The sequence below is a fragment of the Capricornis sumatraensis genome, chromosome 6 (assembly GCF_032405125.1).
Source record: "Capricornis sumatraensis isolate serow.1 chromosome 6, serow.2, whole genome shotgun sequence".
NCBI lineage: Eukaryota > Metazoa > Chordata > Mammalia > Artiodactyla > Bovidae > Capricornis > Capricornis sumatraensis.
In genome coordinates, this window is record NC_091074.1 from 55,990,184 (window position 1) to 56,017,203 (window position 27,020).

General features: G+C 39.0%; 1 protein-coding gene across 2 annotated transcripts in view; it reads right to left on the bottom strand.

The window, feature by feature from the left end:
- Nucleotides 1–1,883: 1,883 nt before the first annotated feature.
- The window catches only part of CEMIP2 (cell migration inducing hyaluronidase 2), a 79,994-nt gene continuing 54,857 nt past the window's right edge, over nucleotides 1,884–27,020 (bottom strand). For both annotated transcript variants that reach the window (XM_068974678.1, XM_068974677.1), the window contains exons 17-24: nucleotides 25,730–25,945; nucleotides 21,454–21,662; nucleotides 17,212–17,394; nucleotides 14,739–14,958; nucleotides 11,220–11,318; nucleotides 8,077–8,231; nucleotides 4,209–4,312; nucleotides 1,884–3,869 (exon numbers count right to left, since the gene is read on the bottom strand). In XM_068974678.1, coding sequence (XP_068830779.1) covers nucleotides 3,673–3,869; nucleotides 4,209–4,312; nucleotides 8,077–8,231; nucleotides 11,220–11,318; nucleotides 14,739–14,958; nucleotides 17,212–17,394; nucleotides 21,454–21,662; nucleotides 25,730–25,945 — 1,383 coding nt within the window. In that variant the 3' untranslated portion in view covers nucleotides 1,884–3,672. The remainder of the gene's footprint in view (nucleotides 3,870–4,208; nucleotides 4,313–8,076; nucleotides 8,232–11,219; nucleotides 11,319–14,738; nucleotides 14,959–17,211; nucleotides 17,395–21,453; nucleotides 21,663–25,729; nucleotides 25,946–27,020) is intronic.

The following is a 27,020-nucleotide window of genomic DNA, read 5'->3' on the forward strand; positions in this document are numbered from 1 at the left end:
GACTAATTACAATGTTCATCTTAGAAAAAAATTTTTAAATGAATCTATGAAGTTGTTTTCTGACCCACTATTTGTTGGATTTTCAGATATTGCTATGGCTGATATTTTTGGATGCCCTGTGGGGCACAGTTCCTCATTCAGAAATCTTCATAGTTCAATCAGTCATTCTTTAATTTTATCATATAAAAGCAAAGTGTTGTGTGCCCTTCCCTACAACACCTAGGCCTAACTAGCATCCTGTTTTTCAGCTTCTCTCTCTTATCGAAGATAAATGTGAGTAAAACTTTCAGTCTTACAAATGATGCCAAGAGTCCAGCAAGAAATAAACAGCATTTTGTTATTTGTGAGCAAGGGGCTGGCGATGCCTTTTCTTAACTTTTTTCCCTCCCTTTTGTTGAAAATGAGCTCCAGTCCAGAGTGTGCATTCATATTTCTAAAAGTCTGGATTATTACTAAGTTAAGACTAACTATAAATATACAAACCTGTTACCCAATTACTCCCATTCATGGTATTCACTTCTAGGGGAATTTCTCAGGTTATTAAACTTGATTTCACAAGTATCTGAAAGCCAAACAAGAATTCTGGAGGGTAAACTCCAAACACACATCATGAAATCAACAAACACTGTCACAGTGGAATTTAAGTACTTACCTACTACAACCAACTTAAAAAAAAAAAAAACACACATACTTAAATTAAGTGCATACCTGCTTACTGAAATGCCTTTCAACTGGGCTTATCCAAACATTACTTCATCCCTTAAGGAATGAAAACTTAAGTTATCTGAAGCATTTAAGCCTCTATCCATCACCGCATTGCCCACCCCTCCTCCAAACCAAATATTCCATCTAATGGTACAAGGATATGTTCTCTTCTGATGGAGCTGGAGAACAGAGGAGTCATAAACCTTCTCCCCACTCTCAGGTCTAAACATCAGTTTAGTGGCTGCTTTGGAGTCCTATTCTGTAAGACCATGAGCCTGCCTTTCGTCTTCTCACATGCACTCTCTTCCAGCCTCTGAAGATAATATACAACATGCTGATTCAGGTGGAGAGGGAGAAATCTCACAGGAAAGACTTAAAACCCAAGTCTGTCGATACATGAGAAGGCCCTGTGTTTCTCATCAGCTGGCCAATTCGTGGACGGCCACATTTCTGGAACTCAACCAACTGCCTCACCTGATGGAAAATGCTTATAAACTTATAAATCACCTTTGAACACATTTTCCCAGTAGAAATAAAACAGACTGCAAGCTCCCAATAGCCTGAAATGTGTATATCAGCTTTGATAACCAATTTAACAATTTGAAACAACTAAGAACTAAAAACGCTATCTGAAAGTTCAGACAATAGCAAAATGTTTTGTTTAGGGCTGGGAGTTCCATAAGCAATATAGGAATCACAAATAAAAATAGATAATTATAATTTTGTTTTTATCACACAAAAAATTATAGACTGAGGTTAAACAGTGGGCCTATTATATTAGTACAGTGATACCTAACCCTGGCTACATGTTATTAGCATCACCCAGAGAGCTTTTAAAAAATTCCAATGGCCAGGCTGCACCCCACACCAATTAAATGTGAAGCAGGAGCTGGAGTGGAGGGAACCGACCAGGCCATCACAGGTTTTAAAGCTCCCAAGCTTTCTCCAATGTGCAATCAAAGTTAAGAACCTCTGCACCAGCCTTCTGAAGTTACTTAGTCTTACAAAATCTACCTAGTGGATGAAAATTTCCTCGTTATTTCTGCCCATAGCTTCTTTGCAGATGGGATATGGAATGAAAAAAAAAATTGACTGCTTGCTAGATAGATAGTCACACACATACATGAAAAAATACATGCACACATATTTTTATTTTATTTAAATTGGGCCCTGACCATTAGCATATAAATCAGAAAAACTGAGTGCTTTAGAACTTATATATCCTCTTCAAATCTTTAAAGAGCCAAACTCTAAAAATCACACATAAAAGATATTTGTCATAAAAACACACACACACACAAACTTTAATCACCTTGAGGAACCATGATCCAATAATATATTTAATAGGTAAGATTTCATTCATCAATGTACAAAAAAAACACCCCAAAACCTAAACTTTGATTAAGACACGTACTCTTTTAACAAGAGTACTTACAGTTAGAAAGGTTTATCGGTAGCACTTTGAGGTAGCATATTTTGAAAAGTAATGGAAATAAAGTCACAGAGCTGCTCTGCAGTTTCTTTTGGACACAAAAGGACAGGCTGTTAGCTGTTGCTCTTGATAGAGAAGAGTGAATTTGTCTGTACTCATTGCCAAAGTCAGCCTGACCATATTCCTTGCTGTGGCCATCCCCACGTTACACTTCATACATTTTGGGTTTAGGAAAAGATAAAAGCATTTCAACACCTCTTTCCTCTTGGTGTAGTGACATCCTGGCTGTGGCATCAATCTCCTTTAGCCACATGCAGTCCTCACTGGCAGGAGATGTACACACCCAGTAAGAAGAAAAATAGGGCATTACAGTGCCTTTTTTTCAGTGGGCTCTAACGATTTACTTAAGAGTGATGGACTCCTCTAAGGCTAAAAAGAAGTTTGTTTCTGAATATTCTCTCCTTGATTCTGGCCCTTAAAAGGTTCTCCTGTTTTTCCTCTCCCTGAGTACAATATTTCGGGGTATCATTAAATTTTTTGCAATTGTCCTGCCAGGTTGGTGAGCAGAGAAGCTTTTTTAAAAAAATCCACACAAAAAACAAATCTAAAAAACAGGTGCAGGAGTAACTCCAAGAACAGACTTCCTCTATGCAAGTTGAAATGACACAAGTTAATAGTTCAGGAAAATGGCCTGCTCCTTTTTTTAAAAAATGTAAATATTTAGCTCAGCTCTTGCATTTTAAATACAAATATACAGCCAAACAGGCTAAGGATTAAAGCTGCAAAAATGGTCCCACCAACATCAGACCAAGGTGCGGGTCCAATTTTTGCCCAATGGTCACAGATTAAAGGGATGTCGAACCCATAAAAGCCCTTTTTTTTTTCCCCAATAATACTTGCTGTTTGAAAGTTGAATCCTTAGAAGGAATCAATATACAAATGAATAAAAATAGCACATGTCCAAGCCAAAAAGGGCATGAGCTGGGCCTGAGTTGCCACTTAAAACTCCATCATTCAGTATCATACAAAATCCTCAAAGGCTGCCTGGAATCAGGGCCCAAGGCATTCCTGGACATGCCAGCCACCCAGGTCAACTGCTGACGCAAAGTCAACAACACAAGTGAACATTAGACTTCAAGTATCCAAGGTGCTACAAGAGCTGGTCCTCTCAAGGACTGACTCTCCGCAGGCTGACTCTCAGAAGCTCCCCTTCCCTCACAACACCCCATTTTGTACGAAAGGTGAAGCACTGTTTATGGGCACTACAAAACACAGGAGTGGGACGTGAGGGAGAAGAGAACTGATCTCCGAAATATACCAGCCTAACAAATACAAATAAATCCTTTAACATTTTGTACAACTAGAAGGTGCATAAGCTGGTATTCAAGCAATCTCTTTAAACTCTTACTTTTCTCCCCTTTCTGCCTCCAACAGGAAAATGGTTCCGTTGGGTTAACAGTGTCATTTTTAAATGCCATAAATTAAATAAGTTAGTTCACATTTTATCCCCCAGCACTTAAGTTACAGTTAAGTCTCTAATGTGCCTTTGAAGTTTGCTTCAACAGCTCCAGGTCTCTTCGGCGGATAGTGTCAGCTCTGTGACAACCATATTCATCCAGCTGCAAAGGTATGAATTGTTCAAGCAGCCCGAGGCCCTGTCTAGCAGGGCTGGTATACAGCTTAGTCCATGATGGTTTAAAGTTTCCATTGAATCCCAAAAATATGGTACTTCCTTAAAAAAAAAAAAAAAAAAAAGTTCAATTTGTATCTCTACTAGTTTCAGGCAAGATAATGTGAAAGGTGAGGTGGAGGTGAGCGAAACAAAAAACAACAAAAAAACAATACTTCCTTATGTCAGAGAATGAACTCTTAACACCCACCTCCTGCCCCAAATAACAAACTACATCCCAACACACTTCCTCTAACACTGTCTCCTGATTTAGAAATTATCTTCATAATACCCACCCCAGCCTAACAAGCTCATGAAAGCAGGCTGGTAGCTACACTCCACCATAAAAATGCATATGTTGCTGCTCTCCTAAGAACTTTATGGAAGAATACAGATACAAACCTTTGTTATAAAGATTGGCTGGCTTGGCTAATCCCAGAGGTACTAATGAATCCGAAATATTCAACTGCTTTATCTGTCCTCTTGTGCTCAACAGGACAACTGACCTGTAAAAAAGTTAGAAAATCAGAGCAAGTTTCAATAATTCAATGTGTTTACTGAGTACCTTTCTGAAGTAAATACTAGATAAAAGCAGAACTCAAAGAACAAAAAGCACTCCACATGCCTTTTCATCCTTGCTGTTACAAGGGTCTACTTCAATGCTGCACCTAGAACTTAATGTTTCTATTACAAGGAGGTCTCTAAATATAGGGAAAACTAGCGAGAGTTGGACTGTGAAGAAAGCTGAGTGCCGAAGAATTGATGCTTTTGAACTGTGGTGTTGGAGAAGACTCTTGAGAGTCCCTTGGACTGCAAGGAGATCCAATCAGTCCATCCTAAAGGAAATCAGTCCTGGGTGTTCACTGGAAGGACTGATGCTGAGGCTGAAACTCCAATACTTTGGCCACCTCATGCGAAGAGTTGACTCATTGGAAAAGACCCTGATGCTGGGAGGGATTGGGGGCAGGAGGAGAAGGGGACGACAGAGGATGAGATGGCTGGATGGCATCACCGACTCGATGCACATAAGTTCGGGTGAACTCCGGGAGTTGGTGATGGACAGGGAGGCCTGGCGTGCTGCGATTCATGGGGTTGCAAAGAGTCGGACACAACTAAGCGACTGAACTGAACTGAACTGAAAGTCATATACGTCAGTTGACCTAGTGGATGGCTTGGGACACAGCTCCTTCATGGAGCAAACTATTTTAACAGAAGAGGTTGGTTTTGTTTGTTTCAGACGTTCTATACATCTACTTATGTTCTACTATCTATTCACAAAGTAAATGGATAAACGCCAAACCTTAGAAAAAAAAGAAAGAAAATGTTTCCCATGGCTTGGTTTAAATTGCTACTTTTATTATGAGTATATCACCACATACAATCAGATCTGTTTGTGGATTTTCTCTTCTGATCTCTCTCTCCTTTGCCACTACTACACATAATTACTATGGCTTTATGGTCTGGGCTTCCCTGGTGGCTCAGATGGTAAAGAATCCACCTGTAATGTGGGAGACCTGGGTTTGATCCCTGGGTTGGGAAGATCCCCTAGAGAAGGGAACAGCTACCCACTCCAGTATTCTGGCCTGGAGAATTCCATGGACTGTATAGTCCATGGGGTCACAAAGAGCTGGACATGACTGAGAGACTTTCACTTTTGGTTTGTTTTAATATCTGATAAAATAAGCCCCTTGTATTATTGTAATTAGTTTTAAAATGTTTTATGACTCCCTTATTTATTTTTCCAGATGAACTTCATCATCAACTGTCAAATACAATAGAAAAGTAACCTACTGGTACACTAACAGAAATGTATTAGATTTAAATTTTAATTTAGATAGAGTAACATGAGTATGCCAAAGCCTTTGACTGTGTGGATCACAATAAACTATGGAAAATTCTGAGAGAGATGGGAACACCAGACCACCTGACCTGCCTCTTGAGAAATCTGTATGCAGAACAGGAAGCAACAGTTAGAACTGGACATGGAACAGCAGACTGGTTCCAAATAGGAAAAGGAGTACGTCAAGGCTGTATATTGTCACCCTGCATATTTAACTTCTATGCAGAGTACATCATGAGAAACGCAGAGCTGGAAGAAGCACAAGCTGGAATCAAGATTGCCGGGAGAAATATCAACAACCTCAGATATGCAGATGACACCACCCTTATGGCAGAAAGTGAAGAGGAACTAAAAAGCCTCTTGATGAAAGTGAAAGAGGAGAGTGAAAAAGTTGGCTTAAAGCTCAACATTCAGAAAACGAAGATCATGGCATCTGGTCCCATCACTTCATGGGAAATAGATGGGCCAACAGTCGCAACAGTGTCAGACTTTATTTTTTTGGGTTCCAAAATCACTGCAGATGGTGATTCAGTTCAGTTCAGTTCAGTTCAGTTGTTCAGTCATTCAGTCGTTCAGTCCAACTCTTTGCGACCCCAGGCCTCCCTGTCCATCACCAACTCCCGGAGTTTACTCAGACTCGCGTCCATCGAGTCAGAGATGCCAGCAGCCATCTCATCCTCGATCGTCCCCTTCTTCTCCTGCCCCAATCCCTCCCAGCATCAAAGTCTTTTCCAATAAGCAGCCATGAAATTAAAAGACACTTACTCCTTGGAAGGAAAGTTATGACCAACCTAGACAGCATATTAAAAAGCAGAGACATTACTGCCAACAAAGGTCTGTCTAGTCAAGGCTATGGTTTTTCCTGTGGTCATGTATGGATGTGAGAGTTGGACTGTGAAGAAAGCTGAGCACCAAAGAATTGATGCTTTTGAACTGTGGTGTTGGAGAAGACTCTTGAGAGTCCCTTGGACTGCAAGGAGATCCAACCAGTCCATTCTATAGGAGATCGGTCATGGGTGTTCTTTGGAAGGAACGATGCTAAAGCTGAAACTCCAGTACTTTGGCCACCTCATGTGAAGAGCTGACTCATTGGAAAAGACCCTGATGCTGGGAGGGATTGGGGGCAGGAGGAGAAGGGGATGACAGAGGATGAGATGGCTGGATGGCATCACCAACTTGATGGACGTTGAGTTTGAGTGAAATCCGGGAGTTGGTGATGGACAGGGAGGCCTGGCGTGCTGAAATTCATGGGGTCGCAGAGTCAGACATGACTGAGGGACTGAACTGAACTAACAACTTTACAGAATTAACTTTTCCATCCAGAAGCAGGGAGAGCCTTTCCTTTTACTCTTATCATATATCCTTTAATATAGCATCTCTTTTCTTAATATATTGGGCGCCTTGCATGACTACTGTGTTGCTCTAAACATCTGTGGTGAGCTTTATGTTCCAGATTGTTTTAGGTGAAGTGACTGACTCTGTTTATTTTCCAACATTAGGAAAAAAATCTTTACATACATAAAGAAAATTGAGGCCTTGCAAAGTAAATACCTACAAATGTATTAAACCAGAAGATAGAGCTATATGTACACAAAGAATGTTATACTCAAAGAATATCATGACTTTACGGGACTTGTTGAGATCTGGTTCTTTAAAGTTTAAGGAGCGTAAGTGACCAGATCAGTTGATGATGATTCAAAAGCTACATAGGACTTTGCTCCCTGGGAAGCCTATGTTCCTCCCTTTGGGGCTTCATTAAATGAAAGCCTGTGTGTAAAATCAACGTCCACAGGAAAGCAAAGGGGGCAGAAAGGGGACTGAATTTATCTTCTTGCCTCCAGTCAGGGTCTGCCCAACACAAATACAGCATGGTGCACCTTTGTTCAGATAATAACAAAGAAAAATGAATCATGCTAGGGCTCTTAAAAAAGAAATCACACACTCATCCACTTTAAAAATCAATTTAGTCCTTTCCAGTCAATTCCAAGTGACCCAGGTGGCAACTTCCTATACCAGAGTCATAGCACAAGGCTGTCCAAGGGTTCATCAGCAGGATAGACTGTTACAAAGGCAAAACTCAATAAAATTGTTTTAAAATGATAATGAGCCTTCTGAGAGAGTTGGGTACAATGTAGATCAGCTTAATACTAAGAAGTGGGATAGGAACGATCCAAAATGTTGAGCTTTTCTCCTTCCAAGAACCTTCCCATCATTTGCAAACTCTTCTAACATCCAAGTCCTCACTTATCAATGATAAGCAATTTAGATCACACAGGCATCAACCTGAAACTGGAAAAGGAATGAGTATCCATCCTTCAAGAATCCTAAATACCCAGAGTAAAAAAGAAAAGTACAGAAGCCAAAACTCAGAGTTAGCCAGGTGTCATCTTTAAGGTACCTTATCCTTTATACAGGGCAAGCTTCACCTACCTTGGAGGGATGCTTGTTTTTAAGTATTCTTCCATGCGACTGACATCAGTGAAAGAGAAAACCTTTTTTTCTGTCAACCGGAAGGGAACACTGCAGGCATCCACAATCAGGAGGAGGACGCCCACACTTCGGAAGGGAAAGTCGGTGCCATTGATCTGAGAATACAAGATCGTTCTCTGCTGTCATTACCATTTCAGTATCTTTCCAGCCCCTTTCCCTCTGTCTTCTAAACCCATGAATCAAAAATAATAATTCCAAGATTCAAACTGCATGTTCCATCACTCTTCCTCTGCCAACATTTGAAACTGAGTCTGTGTTTTCTCAGGCTTTTACCTTGACTGGTCTCTACTGATTGCTCTAAGCAAGACATGGCAGCCTACACTCAGTTGAGTAGGGTGACTCTGCAGGTTCAGGGGTTTCATTCTTACATACATACTCTCTCACTGGGGTCAGTTTCCAACTCAGTGATCAGGTGACGGCCTCTATACTGAAGCTCAGATGTTGTCACATTGTTCAGGAAAAAAACATATTGTATAAACTATATACAATAGGTATCTAGTCACATAGGTAGGTAAGTAGAGAGAGAGACTTCCTTAACCCACATAAACTCCTGCCCCGTCAGAGCTTAGGTTTGAAACATCAGAGGAGGCAGATAGTTTCATCTGCTTTGTTCCATATATAGGTCTCCCTTAAAATCAAAATGGAAAACAGGAAATTTTACCAGAATTTAAGCCACAAGTAGTGATATCTTGTTCAAATAATTACTGTGAACTGAAAGTTCCAGTCGTTCTCTTTAAATTAATGGCTCGAGACATTTTCAAGAAAAAGGAATTCCAGATATACCCAAATCTCATAAATTCCTCAACCAAAAAAGGAAAGAAAAAAATCTTGACTGAAAAAATGATTTAACACTAAGCCATGGGCCCTGTTTCTGTTTAAAATGTGTAAAATTATAAACTATCTTAAAAGTTAACAAATGAGAGATGCTCTCTTCATTATACCTGTCCTCACTTGGAGAAGTTATACTTAAATTTTATTTCTAATCACTAATGATCTCACAGGAATTCAAAATGGCTTTTTGCCTGTATTTAAACTGCTCTAGTCCAGAGAATAATTCTAGAAGTGCTTAATATATAGTGCCATTCTATATTTAGAAAGATTGAAAGTGACTCATTTTTTTAAACCTGAATACTTAGAACTGAGACACATTTGATTAAAAAAAAAAATCATGATCTTTAACACACTCAAACTGCCCCCTTGAAAACCGGCTGTTTAAAAGAAACAAAATTTTCCATAAAAACTAAAGTAAGGCCACATCCAGCAAAGACTTTTCAGGTAATACATGTGAAAAGTGTTGGAGGTAAACATGACAAAACACAGTCCTCTGTGACCTCTTTACAGTCCCAGGCATCCAGCAATGGAGTCAAACAATGTCTGCAGACCCCAAGGAATACCCTACCTGAGACTGTCTGGGCAATACAGTATCTTGTTTAATTACCTAGTAAGCTAGTAGAGCAGAGACTCAGCAACCAGTTGCATCCCTTTGCAACTGACACCCACTAGATTCCACACAAGGAAGCTGGGATGGGTTCTTCACACTGCTGACTTTACTGAGATGTTGAGCTAACAAACCTCCTACATCATGAATATACTACAAAATGAAGACATGCTAACATAAAGCAATCGGCATATATACGTGAGAAACCTTGGAGTTATATTTAAGTAGGGATCTTTCTTTCTTTTCCTTCCTTCCCTCCTTTCTTTCTAATTGTGATAAGAACACTAACATGAAATCCATCCTCTTAAATATTTTAAGTGGACAATATATTATTACTGATTACAGGGAAAATGCTGTAAAGCAGATTTTGAGAGTTTATGTATTTTAGTCAACTGAAACTTTACGCCTGATGATTAATAACTCTCCGTTTCACCCTCCTCATCTTAAGTAGGGGTATTTTTAATTCAAAATTATTAAAAAGTTCTTAATTCAGAGTTAAGTTCTGGCAGTGGATAATGGTGATGGCCACAAATAAAAGAGATTGAGAGAGGAAGAAAAAAAAAAGATTTAAGTTTGTTCACATATATGTGAATTTGTAAATGTGTTGTCTACCACTTTAAAAATTAAAACAAAAAAACAAACAGCTCCCAAAGAGACCACATGAGACTGAGCCCAGGCCCTGGCTGGGTATCAGTTGGCTAGGTACCTCCTACCCAAAGAGCCCTTGATCTAGATGCACTCTGGTCAACTCAGTTTTGGACAGGCCACATGCCTAAAGCAGGCTTCCCTGATAGCTAAGTTGGTAAAGAATCCGCCTAAAATGAAGGAGACCCCGTTTCGATTTCTGGGTTGCAAAGATCTGCTGGAGAAGGGACAGGCTTCCTTGGTGGCTCAGCTAGTAAAGAATCGGTTTGCAATGCAGGAGACCTGGGTTTGATCCCTGGGTTCGGAAGATCCCCTGGAAAAGGGAAAGGCTACCCACTCCAGCATTGTGGCCTGGAGAATTCCATGGACTGTATAGTCCGTGGGGTCGCGAAGAGTCGGACACGACTGACTTTCACTTTCACTGCTGGAGCTGATTAACCTTGCTGGCGAACTTGGCTTTTAGGCCAAATTCCAATACTGACACTCAGGCTAACACTTATACTTCCATTAACCTACTTAAAGACAACTAACACTTTGCATTGTCACCTTCCTCATCTGAAAAACTGGGAGCCAAGCAATCTCAAAATAAGAGGCTGAAGAGATTTTAAAACCTTCACCTTCCATATTTTAAACAAATAACTGGGGAGCTTCTTTAAAGTTTCAAAAACTGAGGTTAAAAACAATTTCCTACATATTAATTACCAATGACAATTTTTTAAACCAAAAATACCTTTTCTCCTATAGAAAAGGAATCTGGGTCACCTGAATAATTTTAACATTTGCCTAAAAGTAATCAATAAACTGAGAAAAAAATTTTAATAAATTTCATTTATTTAAAAATACATATGTTTAGGAGTATTTATACCTCTGTTGTATAGCTCACTACCAACAATAAAAATGTGATTAGAAACAAGTGAATGTTGTGAGAGATAATTTATGTTACCAGGACAGAATGAAAAAGTGAGAAGCTGAGACAGTGCACACAGCAGATGGTACTTACAGAAATAACAGACACATCTCCACGCTGAGTCTCTGCTTGACTGGGTGACCAGAATTGCACAGGGAGGTAGCTTGTATGAGGATCACTTGTAAACACCGCCTACATGGGGAAGAAGTTCCATATCTATGTTAACCTTCCAAAAAGATCCTTCAAAATAAACTCAGCTATATCAAAGCCAGTGAATGGTTTTTTTGGGTTTTTTCTCTGAACTTTCTGTACATATTTCATGACCTGGAATTTTCTTTTTTGATATGAGCTTTAATAGGAGAATGGTATGTTCCTCATTTTCTAGAGCAATCCCAGTTTCAAGTCATCGCAATCTTGTTAATAAGATCAGCTCTCTAAATGACTATATAAATATGCTTTTATCTAAATCTTTGTAAACATTTCATGCAAAAAAGTCACAAATCTTTTTGAAGGCTCTTTTCAGACCAGTTATCCTCAACTGTGATTCAGTCACTCCAGGACTGAGGAAAGAAGTATAGATGACAAGGATTACTCTGTTTAAAAACTTTTAGGGGCCTTGTACATCACCAATTTTATTTAAATTCCTCTACCTGACCTGCAAAATGTTCCACAAACAGAGCCACTATTCTATTTCCCATATTCTATCCACATTCAACATGCAGGGGATTTCCCTCAGTTTTCCACTCTTCTGCCACTTGCCTTTTCAGATGCTGTTCCTTCCCCCAGAACGCCCTTCCATTTTCCCTTCTACTTCAAACCACTTCCAACCTCCAAATCCCACCATCTACCTCCTCCCTAAAGGCTATCTTCTCAATCAAAAGCACTCAACTCTTCACACAATTTAACACTTGAAAGTATATGTACCAAGGAATTCCCTGGTAGTCCAGTGGTTAGGACTTAGCACTTTTACTACCTCGGACTGAGTTCAATTCCTGGTCAGGGAACTAAGGTCCCACAACCCATGTGGTACGATAAAAAAAAAAAAAATATATATATATATATATATATATATATGTATATGTATATTCTTATAAATCAATGCCAACAAGAACAAATAATCATAGCAAGAGCAGATAATCATGATGTTAAGTATCCAGAAGCTGAACATTTGTTTGAAGTCTCAGGTCTGAAGTCAAAAATTCTTGTGAATTTTCCTACTTATCAGATGATTAAATTATCTTTACAAATTCTAGTATTTCTTAAGTATAAATTATTTGAAGTCTTCTCAGTAATGAAGGACTTTCTTAACAAATTCAACTTGAGAATTAGGCTGGAAAATTTACTTCTCCACAAAGATTATCTGACAATTTCACTTTAACAGTCAAGACATTACACAGGACAGGCAAGGATTCATATAAGCTTATTTCTGTACCCGGTTTATTTTCTGGTCTGTTGGTTAGTTTAGTTGAACTGGAGTACAGAGGTGGCTCAAGGGTATAAGAGACCAAGACTGTGATGGTGAGTTGTCATGAGAAAAATAATCATCATATATCACAACAGGAAGCATAAATCCCCCTTCCTTTCCCTGTTCTTACTGCCACCAATGGACAGAAACAAGACAAATTAGAAATAAGAAATAAAAAGAAATATTTAGAGGTTTTCTCCCTCTTATTATAGTATGCATTTCTGTGGCAGTAAGAACTTTTTTTAAAACTCCTCCAGGCCCATGAAACTAAAATGTGAATGTTTATCAGAATCACCTGCAGGGTCTGTTAAAGCAAAGACCATAAGCCCCACTCCTTAAGTTTCTGATTGGGTAGAACTGGGTGGGGCCCAAGAGTTCGAATTTTCCCAAGTTCCCAGGTGATGCTGATGCTGCTGGTCTGGGGACCACAAGTTGAGAACCATTCCTCTTGACCCATATTTGTTTATATATAGGTTAAATATTAATTAGGGCAATATTGATTCTGTACTTCTTTTTCTCCTGGAATCAATGTGACTTCCTATGGGGTTTCCCATGCCTGATTTAGCTCATACTTTGGATATACTTTCACTGCCAAGTTTTCTCAAGATCTAGAAGACTGTCTCATTAAGAATATATCACAAGAAGCATTTCACGTCTGGCCAAAGTCAGTTTGTACTTTTAATTATAGGTAAACATAATAGTATATGCTTCAAATTAATGGTTTTTCATCTTAATGGAAACAATATTCATGAGTGCCTTTTCTAAAGATAAATTTCACACTGCCAAGAAAACAGATATTTCCACATCACTAACATGTATACATAATAGTGATATTGTAATGGAATCACAGCTGAGAAGGAAAAGGTGACAACCAATAAATCCACAGTGACCCAGGGCAAACTGATGTGTAAATACATTTTGACTGATTTTATTATAAATTTGGACTGGTTTGCTTCTTATGATCATTAAATTCTAGAGTGGGCCAAAATTCAGGAGAAATCATTCACTATTTATAAACTGGCAGCAAACATCATCAAAAAATTTACAAACAAATGCTGGAGGGGGTGTGGAGAAAAGGGAATCCTCTTGCATTGTTGTGCTGTGCTTAGCCACTCAGTTGTGTCCGACTCTCTGCAACCCCATGGACTGTAGGCCGCCAGGCTTCTCTGTCCATGGGGATTCCCCAGGCAAGAATTCTGGAGAGGATTGTCATGCCCTTCTCCAGGGGATCTTCCCAATCCAGCGATTAAACCAAGGTCTCCCACATTGCAGGCAGATGCTTCAACATCTGAGCCACAAAGGAAGGCCTGGTGCCTGCACTGCTGGTGAGAATGTAAACTGATACAGCCACTGCGGAGAAGAGTGTGCAGGCTCCTTAAAAACTAGAAATAAAACCACCACATGACCCAACAATTCCAATACTGGGCATATACCCTGAGGAAACCATAACTGAAAAAGACACATGTACCACAATGTTCATTGCAGCACTATTTACAGTAACTAGGACATGGAAGCAACCTAGATGTCCATCGACATGAATGGATAAAGAAGCTGTGGTACATATATACAATGGAATTTTAGTCATAAAAAGGAATGCATTTGAGTCAGTTCTAATGAGGTAGATGAACCTACAGCCTACTATACAGAATGAAGTCAGAAAGAGAAAAACAAATGTTGTATATTAACGCATATATGTGGAATCTGGAAAGATGGTATTGATGAATCCATCTGCAGAGCAACAACGGAGATGTAGACACAGAGAACAGATTTGTGGACACTGGGGGAAGGAGGACAAATAGACAGTAGGATGGCAACATAAATTACCATATGTGAAATAGATAGCCAGTGGGAATTTGCTATATGATGTAGGTAGCTCAAATCAGGTGCTCTGTGACAACCCAGGGGGTGAAAGGTGGGAGGAAGGTTCAGGAGGAAGGGGACATGTGTATACCTATGGCTGATTCACACTGATATATGGCAGAAACCAACACAATATTGTAAAACAATTACTCTCCAATTAACAATAAATTTAAAAAATAAAATAAATGGGTAGCACAGATGTTTCAGGGGGGAAAAAATGTGCTGACTACACAGAACCTTTTGACTTTTTCTCTTGGACTAAAGCCCACTTTTACTCCTTGTTTTACCTGACGGGTTCCACAGCCTTGACAGAGTCCTTTGAGCATGGATGGCATCGACTTGAGGGCTGATGGCTTTCTGTAATACTGGGGATAAGCTTTGGCCATGCAGTTACTGATGTCTTTTGAGTCTGTTGCTGCCTGGATCTTGACTCTTTCGCATCCCTGAGATGAACAGTAACTGTGACCATCCCTGTGGCTTCTGGCTTTAAGATATAGAAACAGCAACCTGCACAGAACAGACCAGTCCAAAGGGTATTAGATTTTGACTTTCAAAAATTTACAAAAGTTCCTCAAATTAACTCATGGCCAGTGGGGATATTCCTCCAATAATTTTTTTCTCAAAAGAAAAATAACTTATAAAACTAATAAAGTTGTTTCTCTTTCCTTTCTGTCCTCATAGGGTTCTAAGTCAAACACAATACTAACTTTAGAAGATATCATGAAAATCTGATTCCATCATTATGGACAGTATCAAAGTAAATTTCTGGTTTGAATAACCTCAATAGGTAATTTGGGAAGATGGAATTTGGCTTGGCTCAAAAATTCCTTGGAAAACTTAATACTTATGTTGAGTTTAGAATTTGGTAAATTAGGGTGGTTTATTCTTTCTTTCTTTTTCTTTTAGTTTATACATTATTTTGTTTTAAGGCACAAAACTGGAATAATAAAAACAGCAACTTTGAGACTTGTTTGTTTAAGGCTAAGATATGGTCTCAAATCAATTCCTGGGATGTATACTAAGAGCAGATGGGCCTGGAGTCCTTCTGTCTACACTTTGGCCAAAATCAAGTGAAATGATCAGTCCCACCCAGTCTGAATTCTCCTCCATAATGAATGGAAAAGCAACTTCTAGGCAGCAGTCCAATGTCTTGTCAGCAAACCTAGACCTTCTAAACCAAAAGAAGTCAAGATTCTAAAAATGACTTGATCAACTGTGATTGATTACTGGAGTTCACAAGTTCACATTTTAAAATGAAGTCAACAAACAATACAAAGTTGAGATTATGAGGTGAAAATCAGCCACTGTTCCAACATCTAGTAATTTTAACACATACATAAGGAATGACAGGGATCTAATTTGGCATGTGCCTTTTGATATATAATTAAAATCATCAAAATGAACAGAATTAAAAAGAATTTGAACCTCTAAGGCTGAAAGGTTCTAGAAATACCCAGATGAAGCAATATTTCCTTATCATTGTACATATTAATCATTAATTTGTGATCACCAGAATGTCCTTACAAATTTGGGCCGTACATTTTTTTTGCAGAAAATCAACTGGGAATGTGGCTGTTCTGTCATCTATAGAATAAAAGTCCAACTAGGTTTTAAAGTTAGAAGTTAAACATAAGAGAAAATGATACGAAAGGATTTAAGCTAATCACGCTGGCTGCTGCACCAGCCCTGGAGGGCAAATGAGTCGCTTCTTACCCAAAGGTTAACAAGGCAATTGAGTGAACTCCAACCTCATTCCCCCACAGTCAGTCCGGCCACCCTTCTCTTAAATCCAAAATTTTCTTTCCCCAAACATGCCATGCCATGTTTTTCATGCCTCCATGCATTTATCCATACTGTTCTTGGAACACTTACTCATCTCCTCCTACTCACTCCTCAAGAGTTAGCCCCAGTGTCACCCTCGTGGGTTGTCACTGACCACCCAAGGCTGAACTTGTGGATTATCTCAAAAGGCACACTATAAGACTTACAGCATTTAAACCTTTCACCCTCCAATTACTTGCTTTACATGCCCACATCCTTCAGTGGACAGTGAATTTGCAGAAGAAATGCGTCTTATTTACATGAGTATCTTTATAGTATCTAGACAATGGTGTGGAGTAGAAATGTCAGCTTAAGGAATGGATATTGGAGGAGCATGCTACTTTCTGGAAGAGTACAGGAGATCAAGCCTACCATAACCCAAAGGCTGAGAGACTGTAACTGGATAAAAGCAGACAAAGCCAACAGGACCCCAGGTGAACAGGATTAGAATTAAAAAGTGGAAAGATGCAGCCTAGAGAAAGTTGAAAGCAAATATGCCATGGTTACACAGTGTTTTTTGTTTTTTCTTTAAACCCAAGGTCAACTTGAGAAATAGCCTTAAAGGAAGAGAAAAATGAGCTTTTGCTAAAATATGAACTATATCATATGGAAATAATCATCTTTAGAGTTGTTATGGAAAACATTATTTTAATTTTCAACTGGGCCTACCAGTTCTTTATTGACAAGGATAATTTCTCTCTCTAAATTGCCTTAATAGGTATACGGCAAACATCTCACTCGATTCCTATTGCCAACTGTAATTATGAGTCATTCTAGTTCTCCTTAAACCTCTAATGGTGATGAGCAGAGAATTACCCACATCAGCTGCTTTTCTAACTAGCCATCACATCACAGCCTATTCTTAGTTACACTGAAGAACTAGTAATTTCACCATTAAAGAAAAGCAAAAATTTTTGTTCACTGGTTGCCCTGAATTACCCCGTGCTGGAGTCAAAATAGAATTTCCTCTCAGACTGCTTCTTCTGCAATTCCTCCAGCGAATGCACAGGCTCATACTCTTCCATTTTGGATAACGAGCCATTATGCCTCTGTAAAAAGCCAAAGGTAACTTGAAAACTTGTGTTTGATGGATAGCAGAGACCAACTCGAATCCAGTCATTCCTATAAAGGAGAGACAATAAAAACACAAGTCCACATTTGAGCCAACATCTTTTGAGTATTACAGCATATGTAAATTTTAGCCATGATATTCTCCTTCCTAAATTTCTACTGTGTATGGAGCCACTAACAATAAAAGTCCTGAACCCTAACACACATAAGTTATCCACCTTTCCATGTTACCCAGATTTCTCTCATCATATATTTACAATGATATGGCTTAGAAAAATCTTGTTTGCAACAAGATTTCAGAGAAGGTGAATAGACGTTGGATAAAATGTACTCAGATACTGTAAGCAGATAATAAAATTAAATGAGATGGTTGGGAATGGGTACACTAAGATGGAATAAACACTAATAGCCTGATTGTGGAAATGTACACTGCCAAAAGTTTTCCAAAGGATTTTTTTATTCATAAATATATTTGTATCTTTTATAATAACCCCAGGAAAAATTCCTAGTGGCAAAATTGCCAGTTGCTGTTATTGTTGCTGTTCAGTCACTAAGTTGTATCCGTAACCCACCAGGCTCCTCTGTCCGTGGGATTTTGCAGGCAAGAGTACTGGAGTGGGTTGCCATTTCCTTCTCCAAAGGATCTTCCCAACCCAGGGATCGAACCCACATTTCCTGCTCGGCAGGCAGATTCTTTCCCACTGAGCCGCCAGGGAAGCCCTAGAATTGCTAGAGATAAAGGTATATGCATTTTTAAAGTCTTTGATAATATTACCAAATTGCAATAGTGTTTTTTCTTACCTAATGTTCTTGGATATAAAATTAATACTCTTCAAAAAACCATTAAAAAATTTCTCCTTTTTTTATCATTTGCTTTTTTCTGATGTTCTTTAAATTGTGGTAAAATACAAAATTTGCCATGTTTGACATTTTTAACTTTACAGTTTAGTGGCATTACGTACATTCACAAGGTTGTACAACCATCACCACTATTCATTTCCAGAACTTTTTAATCATTCTAAAGAATTTTAACACAATATGTAATGAGGGTTTAAAACTGTTCACAGAAATTTCATTCAGTAATCCCACTAGAGAATTAGAAGCACAGACTACAAATAAATAAGAAAAATGTTCTATCCGGTATTATTTGTAATAGCAAAAGGGGAGGAGGGACAGGAGAAAAACAGTCTAAATGTTCATGGGGGAATGGAATAGTTAAATACATTTTGGTATAAGATATACTCAGAGAACCTTTGAGGGTGGAAAGAGACGAGAACCCTATACACATTTATAATGCCTTACTTTGATTAGAAGAATTACAGGCTTTTGCAGTTTTCTTTATGTTTTTCTGCATTTTCTTAGTTTGTGCAATAAGTATAGATTTATAACTTTTAAACTGTTATTTTCAAAAGTGCCACAAAATCCATGATCTCTCTATAATTATCTTAAACATGGGGGAAAAAACTTATATCTCCTCCTCTTGCCTCTGCCCATGATATAATTTTTACAAACTTTTAGATGATTAAACAAGGAAACTCTGACTGAATTTCAAGCCCATACGGAGTTTTGAAACTTCTGGCTCAGCCCTTTTTTCACTTTAAAATGTTTTTTACTTGCTCAGTATTTATTCAAAAAATTATGTTTGGTATGTACAGAACGCTGTTTACCTTTTGACTGTAATATCTCACCCTCAGGTTCACAACCTGCCAGCTATAACTTTCCGGACTGCTGACCACTCTTTGGCATGTCTCCCCCACCCTCTCTGACAATCATTTGTTCTTTCATTGACTTCTAGGTAGCTCACGGATGGGAGTGATATGATCAGACTGGCTTTTAAAAAGAACTACACCCTGGCCACAATGTGGGCCAAGGATTGGAAGTGGGGGGAGGCGGGGAGACCGAGTAGGAGGCTGCTGCAGGGATCTAGGTGAGATGATAATGACTTAGTCACAAGCAGTGAGGGTGGCAAGAGTGAAGAGATTTGAACAATATTAAGGAGACAGGACCAACCGGACTTGGCCACTAATAGGACGGAGAAATGAGAGAAAAGAAAGAGCCAAAGATGAGTCCTGAGTTTGCTTTCTTTTTTTGACTTGGTTGACTCAGTAAGTGAAGGTGCAGTTCTTTGGCAGCAACAAGTATTACAGGAAAACAGTAATGGTCCAGTTTAGAGCATATGCCAGAGGCCTAACATCTCAGAATAAGAGCATCTACCATATGTTCAGCCATTCTTAAAAGTGGCCTCAGTTCAGTTCAGTCGCTCAGTCGTGTCCAACTTTGCGACCCCATGAACCGCAGCACGCCAGGCCTCCTTGTCCATCACCATCTCCCGGAGTTCACTCAGACTCATGTCCATCGAGTCAGTGATGCCATCCAGCCATCTCATCCTCTGTCGTCCCCTTCTCCTCCTGCCCCCAATCCCTCCCAGCATCAGGGTCTTTTCCAATGAGTCAACTCTTCACATGAGGTGGCCAAAGTACTGGACCTTCAGCTTTAGCATCATTCCTTCCAAAGAAATCCCAGGGCTGATGATCTCCTTCAGAATGGACTGGTTGGATCTCCTTGCAGTCCAAGGGACTCTCAATAGTCTTCTCCAACACCACAGTTCAAAAGCATCAATTCTTCGGCGCTCAGCCTTCTTCACAGTCCAACTCTCGCATCCATACATGACCACAGGAAAAACCATAGCCTTGACTAGACGGACCTTAGTCGGCAAAGTAATGTCTCTGCTTTTGAATATACTATCTAGGTTGTTCATAACTTTTCTTCCAAGGAGTAAGTGTCTTTTAATTTCATGGCTGCAGTCACCATCTGCAGTAATTTTGGAGCCCAAAAAAATAAAGTCTGACACTGTTTCTACTGTTTCCCCAGCCTACTTAGAGGCAAATTCTTATATGATCTATGTCCATTTCTGTTCATTTCAGTTAGTACTTTAAGAGAGTTCTGACAAGTCAAGGTTTATGACCCATCAGGTGAACAAACCATTTCAATTTTGGAGGGACATATCTGAGCAGTTTCATGGAGTCCCATGGTTTAACCACCACACATATCTAGATAGTCCCAGTTCTAGTTTCTAGTCTCTCCTCTGTCACTTCCCTAACCTAGGCTCCCATGGCAATCAATACATCAGTCTCAGTCTTCGAGCAGAACTAGCCCTTTACCAACTCTGCTGCTTTTGTAACAAAATGATCACTTACTGTCACTTCCTCAGTGTAGCCTGGCCCAAATCCCTTATGCAGGATAATTGCTCTTATCCTTTGTCCATTAAAAAAATAGTACTGGCTTATTTACTTAAATTTTGTTCTACCTGCATACTGTGAGCTCCTAAAGGACAAATATTTCTCTCGGTCATCCTTGTATCAACTGGCACACAGTAAACATTTAAATAAATTAAATAATAAATTAATTAAGTAAATAAAGAGGTTTTGATTAAAAGTAATACCATGAGAGCAGACAATTGAGAAGTCAAGAGGGAATAGAAAGATGCTTTCACATACAGGCAGAGGTGCAAAATATCTGGCATTCAGGCCACAATTTTCCACTTCATGCCCACTGATGACATGAATAATCAATCATACCACTCTCTTCTGTCAAGTCTAAACTTGGCCTCAAAAACCTTTTTACTTTCTAGGTAACCAAGTGCTCAGCTGGAACACCAGATAAAAATGTCTTCCTATCCCAGCTATGGAGAATTAAAGTATTCAGCATACAATATTAAAATCTACTGTTGGGGAATTCTCTGCCAGGCCAGTGGTGAAGACTGGTGCTCTCACTGCTGAGGGCCCAGGCTTGGTCCCTGGCCGGGGAACTAAGATCTCACACTTCCACATACAAGCCACATGGCAGAGCTAAAAAAAAAAAAGAATCCTACTGCTAAATGGCTTTCTGCAATACCTTGGCCATAGAGAAAAATACATGCTTTTAAAAGGAGAGGATTTAACCTCTATTATCCCTTAATTCCATCAATATAACATATATAGCCTTTCCACAGCAGGAACAAAGTATGTAAAGCTGGCATTCTTTACTTGCTACAAAGGAGATAGGTTATTATTTTTCTCCACTAAATTACTACTTGCTCAACTATTTGAAATAACAGTAACAGAAACATACTTGTTGAAGTTTATGAGGTATAGAAAAGCAATCTTGGGTGCTGGCCCATTCCAGTGGATGGTGTAGCCCTTCTCCAGCATGATCACAGGCTGGTACTGAGAGAAAGCTGCCTTCTGGTTAATTCCTCGGAGCACCATAGGATAGTCTGGATACTCATCTCGTGTGATAGTCATAGTCAGGTTCGGAGTGCTCCATGTCTGCACATAGACCTTCAAAAAATAATTAAGAATTAAAGAAAAGAGAATGAAAATTTAAATAGCTAAAAGAAAAAACATTTCCAGCAAAAGTCAAGTGTCTCTACTTTCAAAAGAGAGATTCTATGATCTGTGCCAGACAAAAATGAGTAGTAGCCAACTTCATCCTAAGCTCCACTTACAATGAAGCCTACTTAAGCTGAAATGGTAAAAACAGACCATGTGCTCTGCTAGCCAAGATCTTCATCATCTCTTCCACAACAGGCCAGCTTATTCATCAGAATATAAAACCTCTGTGGTTTACATAGCTTGTCAAAGAAATCCCTCAAGTACACACATATAAAAAAATCCCTCTGAGGTACACACATATAAAAAATTAGTAAATTAATGTGAAAACTGATACTCTCTAGTTAAATCTGAAAGGCTTTCCTCTGAAATAAGAGGTGGAAATTTAAAATATCTTAGAGCTTTGGCTTTCGATTTTCCATGACCTGCATCAGCCCAAGAAGTCATTTTTCACCCATTAAAAACAAAAAAACTTATAAAGTATTCTGCAAAAACTGGAAAAACATATTAAACTGAAGCAAATTTGAAAGCCCTGAGTTTATTCCAGTGGCATTTGGGCCCCAGGCTACACCAAAATGAAATCTTCCCCAAATACATCCTCCAAGGAACAAACCTCAGAACAATCTCCTAAAACAAATCAGCATCTGTAACAGAATTCCCCAGAAGTATCGAAGCGTCTGCAGAATGCTGCATGTAATCCACACGACTTCTCTGTTTTCTGTTTCTCTATTACACAGTTTTGTCCATAGTGATTCCTTAATTATAAATTCTTTGAGCCACGAAGTCTTAACTTTCATTTGTGTTTGACTATTTTGATATAACTCTTCTATACTGACACCATGTAAAGATTAAAATACAGATAGGAAATATATAGTTTGAGACTGATTGTCTTCATTTAAATATATATGTTTAATATATTATATTTACTTATTGTTTATTTAAATGTTTATATGTGACCTGTACTTCATTACATTGGGTTGACCAAAAAGTTCTTTCAGGATTTTTTCATTACATGGCAACAGAAAAACCCAAATGAACTTTTTGGCCAACCCAATAATAGGTTATATAAAAGTTATATATAAAATATGATAAAATACACATCTCACCCTAAACACCTATCTATAACCTGCCTTTTCACAAATCCAAGGATTTGAGGTGGCACATGCTCCTTATGAGGGCTTCCCTAGTAGCTCAGCTGGTAAAGAATTCACCTGCAGTGCAGGAGACCCTGGTTCAATTTCTGGGTCAGGAAGATCCCCTGGAGAAAGGGTAGACTACCCACTCCAGTATTCCTGGGCTTCCCTGGTGGCTCAGTCGGTGAAGAATCTGCCTGCAATGTGGGAGACCTGGGTTCAATCCCTGGGTTGGGAAGATCCCCTGGAGGAGGGCATGGCAACCCACTTCAGTCTTCTTGCCTGGAGAATCCCCATGGACAGAGGTGCCTGGTGGGCTACAGTTCATGGGGTCACAAAGAGTCGGACATGGCTGAGTGGCTAACCACAGCACAGCATGCTCCTTATGATACCACCTTTCTTCTTGAGTACCTTTATCCTTGGGTCAGCAAAAAGCAGACATTCCATTAAAAATATTTACAAATAGCTAATATCTTGAGATCCAGTTGTTTCTAATTTTTGCTAAAAACTTACAGTATTATATATCATCCAAGGAACAACAAATGGCTGTAGATCTGGGCTCCCAACCCAAATTTCAAATCCTCAGGAGAAAATTTCTATCTTACCATTCCCAGAGCCTCGTGGGCAGGATTAAACAAACAAAAACAACAAAAAAATAGAATTACTGCTTTGCTTTGTAAGACAGAAGTATCAGGTTCACATTCTCAAGTATATGAAATCCAGATTACAGAGACATTTAAAACAAAATATAAAGTCTTCATTAGTGAATACATACCACATTAAGAAAGACAAACAGATACATGTTCCTTTGAATACACATGGCTAGCAATTTACCTACAACTGTAGCTATTAAAGAATTTAAAAGCTTCTTATTTTTGTTTTAATTCTCAAATTTCTACATCTTCTTAGGCATTAATGAGTCTACTTAATTTTAGAGGACAATTCTGGTTAAGAATAAACTGAATGAAAAAATAAATCACATTTTTAACCACATTCTTTTCTTCTTTATTTTTTACTATAATTAATTCTCCATCCTTTCCTGGTCTTTCCTGGAACTCAGGCAAGTATGATTCTTCTTGCTCCCATGGGGATGAGAAATCCCACAACAAAGAGGCTAGTATTCCTTTAAAAGAAGCCAGAAAAATCTCTCTAATCTTTATCCCTCTCAAGCCCTTTGTCTTGTCTATTGATGAGAATCTTTTTGAAGCTTTTTTTTTTTTTAAACTTAAGAATCATAGCATTCTTTAACAATGATGATTCAAAGTCTGAAGAGTAATAAAGAAATCTGCTTCAGGAAGCTCCCAATACAAAAGGCTTATTAAATGGCAGAAACCACAAGACCCCAGGGGCTCAAGACATTGAAAAGCAGGAGCCACAAACACACACTTGATAGTTTAAGTAGCCAGAGTTCAGCAAAGGTACTCCACCACCAAACTGGTCCTTCCCCAGGAAAAACCCATCCTACAAATAAGAGAATTCAGCAGCACATCAGCAAGTGAGGCTTCTTTCTTGCCTTTGAGACTATCAGAGCTCAGTCTGCCTTGGAGAATACCTTGCTCTTCCTCTAATTCTCCTCTTCATGCTCCAGTTATCCTTTTCCTTTATTCTTTTATCTCCCTCAACATTTATTTTTAAATATGACCATGTAATTGTCTAAAATATGGAAACAAAATTCTGCTCTCTTCAAAATTCTGGGCAACTGGTACCTTCATTCTGCAATCCTCTATCCATCCAAAATATAACTATTAAAATCATCTTTGCAACTTAAGAGCCTTGCTCTTCAAATAATACTAATTGCAGCAAGCACTTCACTATGTGCCAGGCCACGGGTGAAACGTGTTATCAGTACTCATGCATTCCATCTTCGCAACAGCCACATATGAAAGAATCTAATATTATCCTCACTGTGCAGAGGCACAGAGTAGCTAATTAACTTACACATCTCGTATTTAAGAAAACAGCAAAGCCAGGATTCAAAGCCATGTGGTCTAGTTCCAGCATCTATTTTCTGAACATTATACCTCCCAAAGTATTCCATCCTCTTATACTTGGCATCCAGTTAATAAATGCACACTAGCTTAATGTTTTCAAAGAAGTGTTTCCCAATCAATAGCATCTCCTTCATATTTTCATAATATATTATGATTTGCAGAATTTCCTTGAATTTCTTCCTTGTCCACTCATTTCCAATTCCCAACTCTGTTTCTGAGAATATACTACTTTCCATGTAACCTACTGATATTCTGCCTCACAAGTTAGATTCCCTAATTTAGAGATAAATAGAGATAATAACCCTGAAGGGCTTCCCAGGCAGCACTTGTGGTAAAGAACCCACCTGCCAATACATGGGTTCAATCCCTGGGTTGGGAAGATCCCCTGGAGGAGAGAATGGCAGCCCACTTCAATATTCTTGCCTGGAGAATCCCATGGACAGAGGAGCCTGATGGGCTACAGTCCATAGGGTCTCAAAGAGTTGGACACAACTGAAGCAACTTAGCACTCAGTAACCCTAAAAGCAAAGAATAAAATGGCTTCTCAGGGGGCACAGCTGTAGCACAGCCAGAAAACCTGGCCTAAGACTCAGGAAATATGGTTTCTCACCCCAACTAACTCCCAACCATACTTAACCAAGTGCAAATTAATCCTACTTCTCTTGGGTTCACTTTTCCACTTTTAAATTGGTTTGTAGTGGGGGAACTTTAAATAAAATTCTATGGGTCTATGATTTCTAATGAAATTTTTCTTTTTTTTTTACTGCTTCACAAAAAAAATCATGCTTTGAGAAAAGTATCCATCAGCCCGAAGACCTGAAGAGTACTCCTCACAGAAACAGTGCTGTCAGGAGCTGGGGGGGATCAGGTATCACGATGCACTTTGGCCTACCTGGGCATAGCTCCCACTGCACACCACTGCGTTCCATTTGGTCACGTTTATACAGCCTGGATGGCGGATCAGGTAGTTGTCCATTCTTCCCACATAAGCATCCTTGTATCCCGTCACAGAGCCATCAATGTCGTGGAATATGGAGTTCTTATCACCATCTAGCTCACAGTCTTCAAACCAGGGGCCAGGCTTTCCAAAGAACACATTAAGAGAGACCTGACAGCAGTAAAAAACAAGGACATCCCACAGTGAGGGCTCCCCTGCCATGTTCCCTAGTGTCCCCTGCAAGAACCCAACTTCATGTTCATTACAATGCATTACAGTTCCTTTAAGACTATGCAGTTCTGGGTCACAGCATAGTTGTCAACCAACGTTTTTGATTAATTATGACATGAATGGGAAAAAAAAAAACTTCCTGAAGCCTTAATTTCGGCAGCAAGCATTCAACTTCATCTTTGATGTTTTCCCTTTTTTCAACTTAAAAACGATTACCTGTTCCCCAGATAAAACGAATTCATGGTAACAGAAACCAGAATAGTTGTGGAAAGAGGAACGATGTAGTCATATGTATTTGTTAAAACTTAAAACCTTTTCACTTAAGATCTCTGCATTTCCCTGTCCACAAATGATACCTCAGTTAAATGAAAATATATTACAAGTTCGATCTCCTGAGCTAATCATTTCATTTTACTTCAAATGTTTTAGTTAACTTGTGAATGACTCCTGTCACCAAAAAATAAGTACAATTCCAAACTGAAACAGTCTAAATGTTGTTTTGGTATGGTTGCCTGACCACTGGACTCATTAGAACCTGTTGAAAGGTGTCTGTTATTTTTTTCTCTCCTCAACACAGATTAAGTCCAGCTCAGCAATTTTCATGTCGGATAACATTAATTCAATACCTTTCTCAAACACATAGTACATAGCTAGCTACAAAGCAGGCTACAGGTTACATCATTTATAATCTTTCGGTGCGTGCTAAGTTGCTTCAGTTGTGTCTGACTCTTTGCGACCCTATGGACTGTAGCCCACCAGGCTAATGTTATTCAAACCATGCAGATACACCTTACGATGCTTCTATGCACTCGTTGCCTTGGCAAGTTTTTAAATCAACTGAACATCTAAATGATAAGCAACTCAATGGAAACTCAGTGATGTGTGGGACAAATGGGTCTAAGTTCTTAGTTCTAAACTCTTTTCTCTCTTCACTTATACCTCCCACGGTTAAATCTTAAAGTCTAGGACATACTCTCCATCTTTTTAGAAAGAACAAATTTGAGGAACATACCCT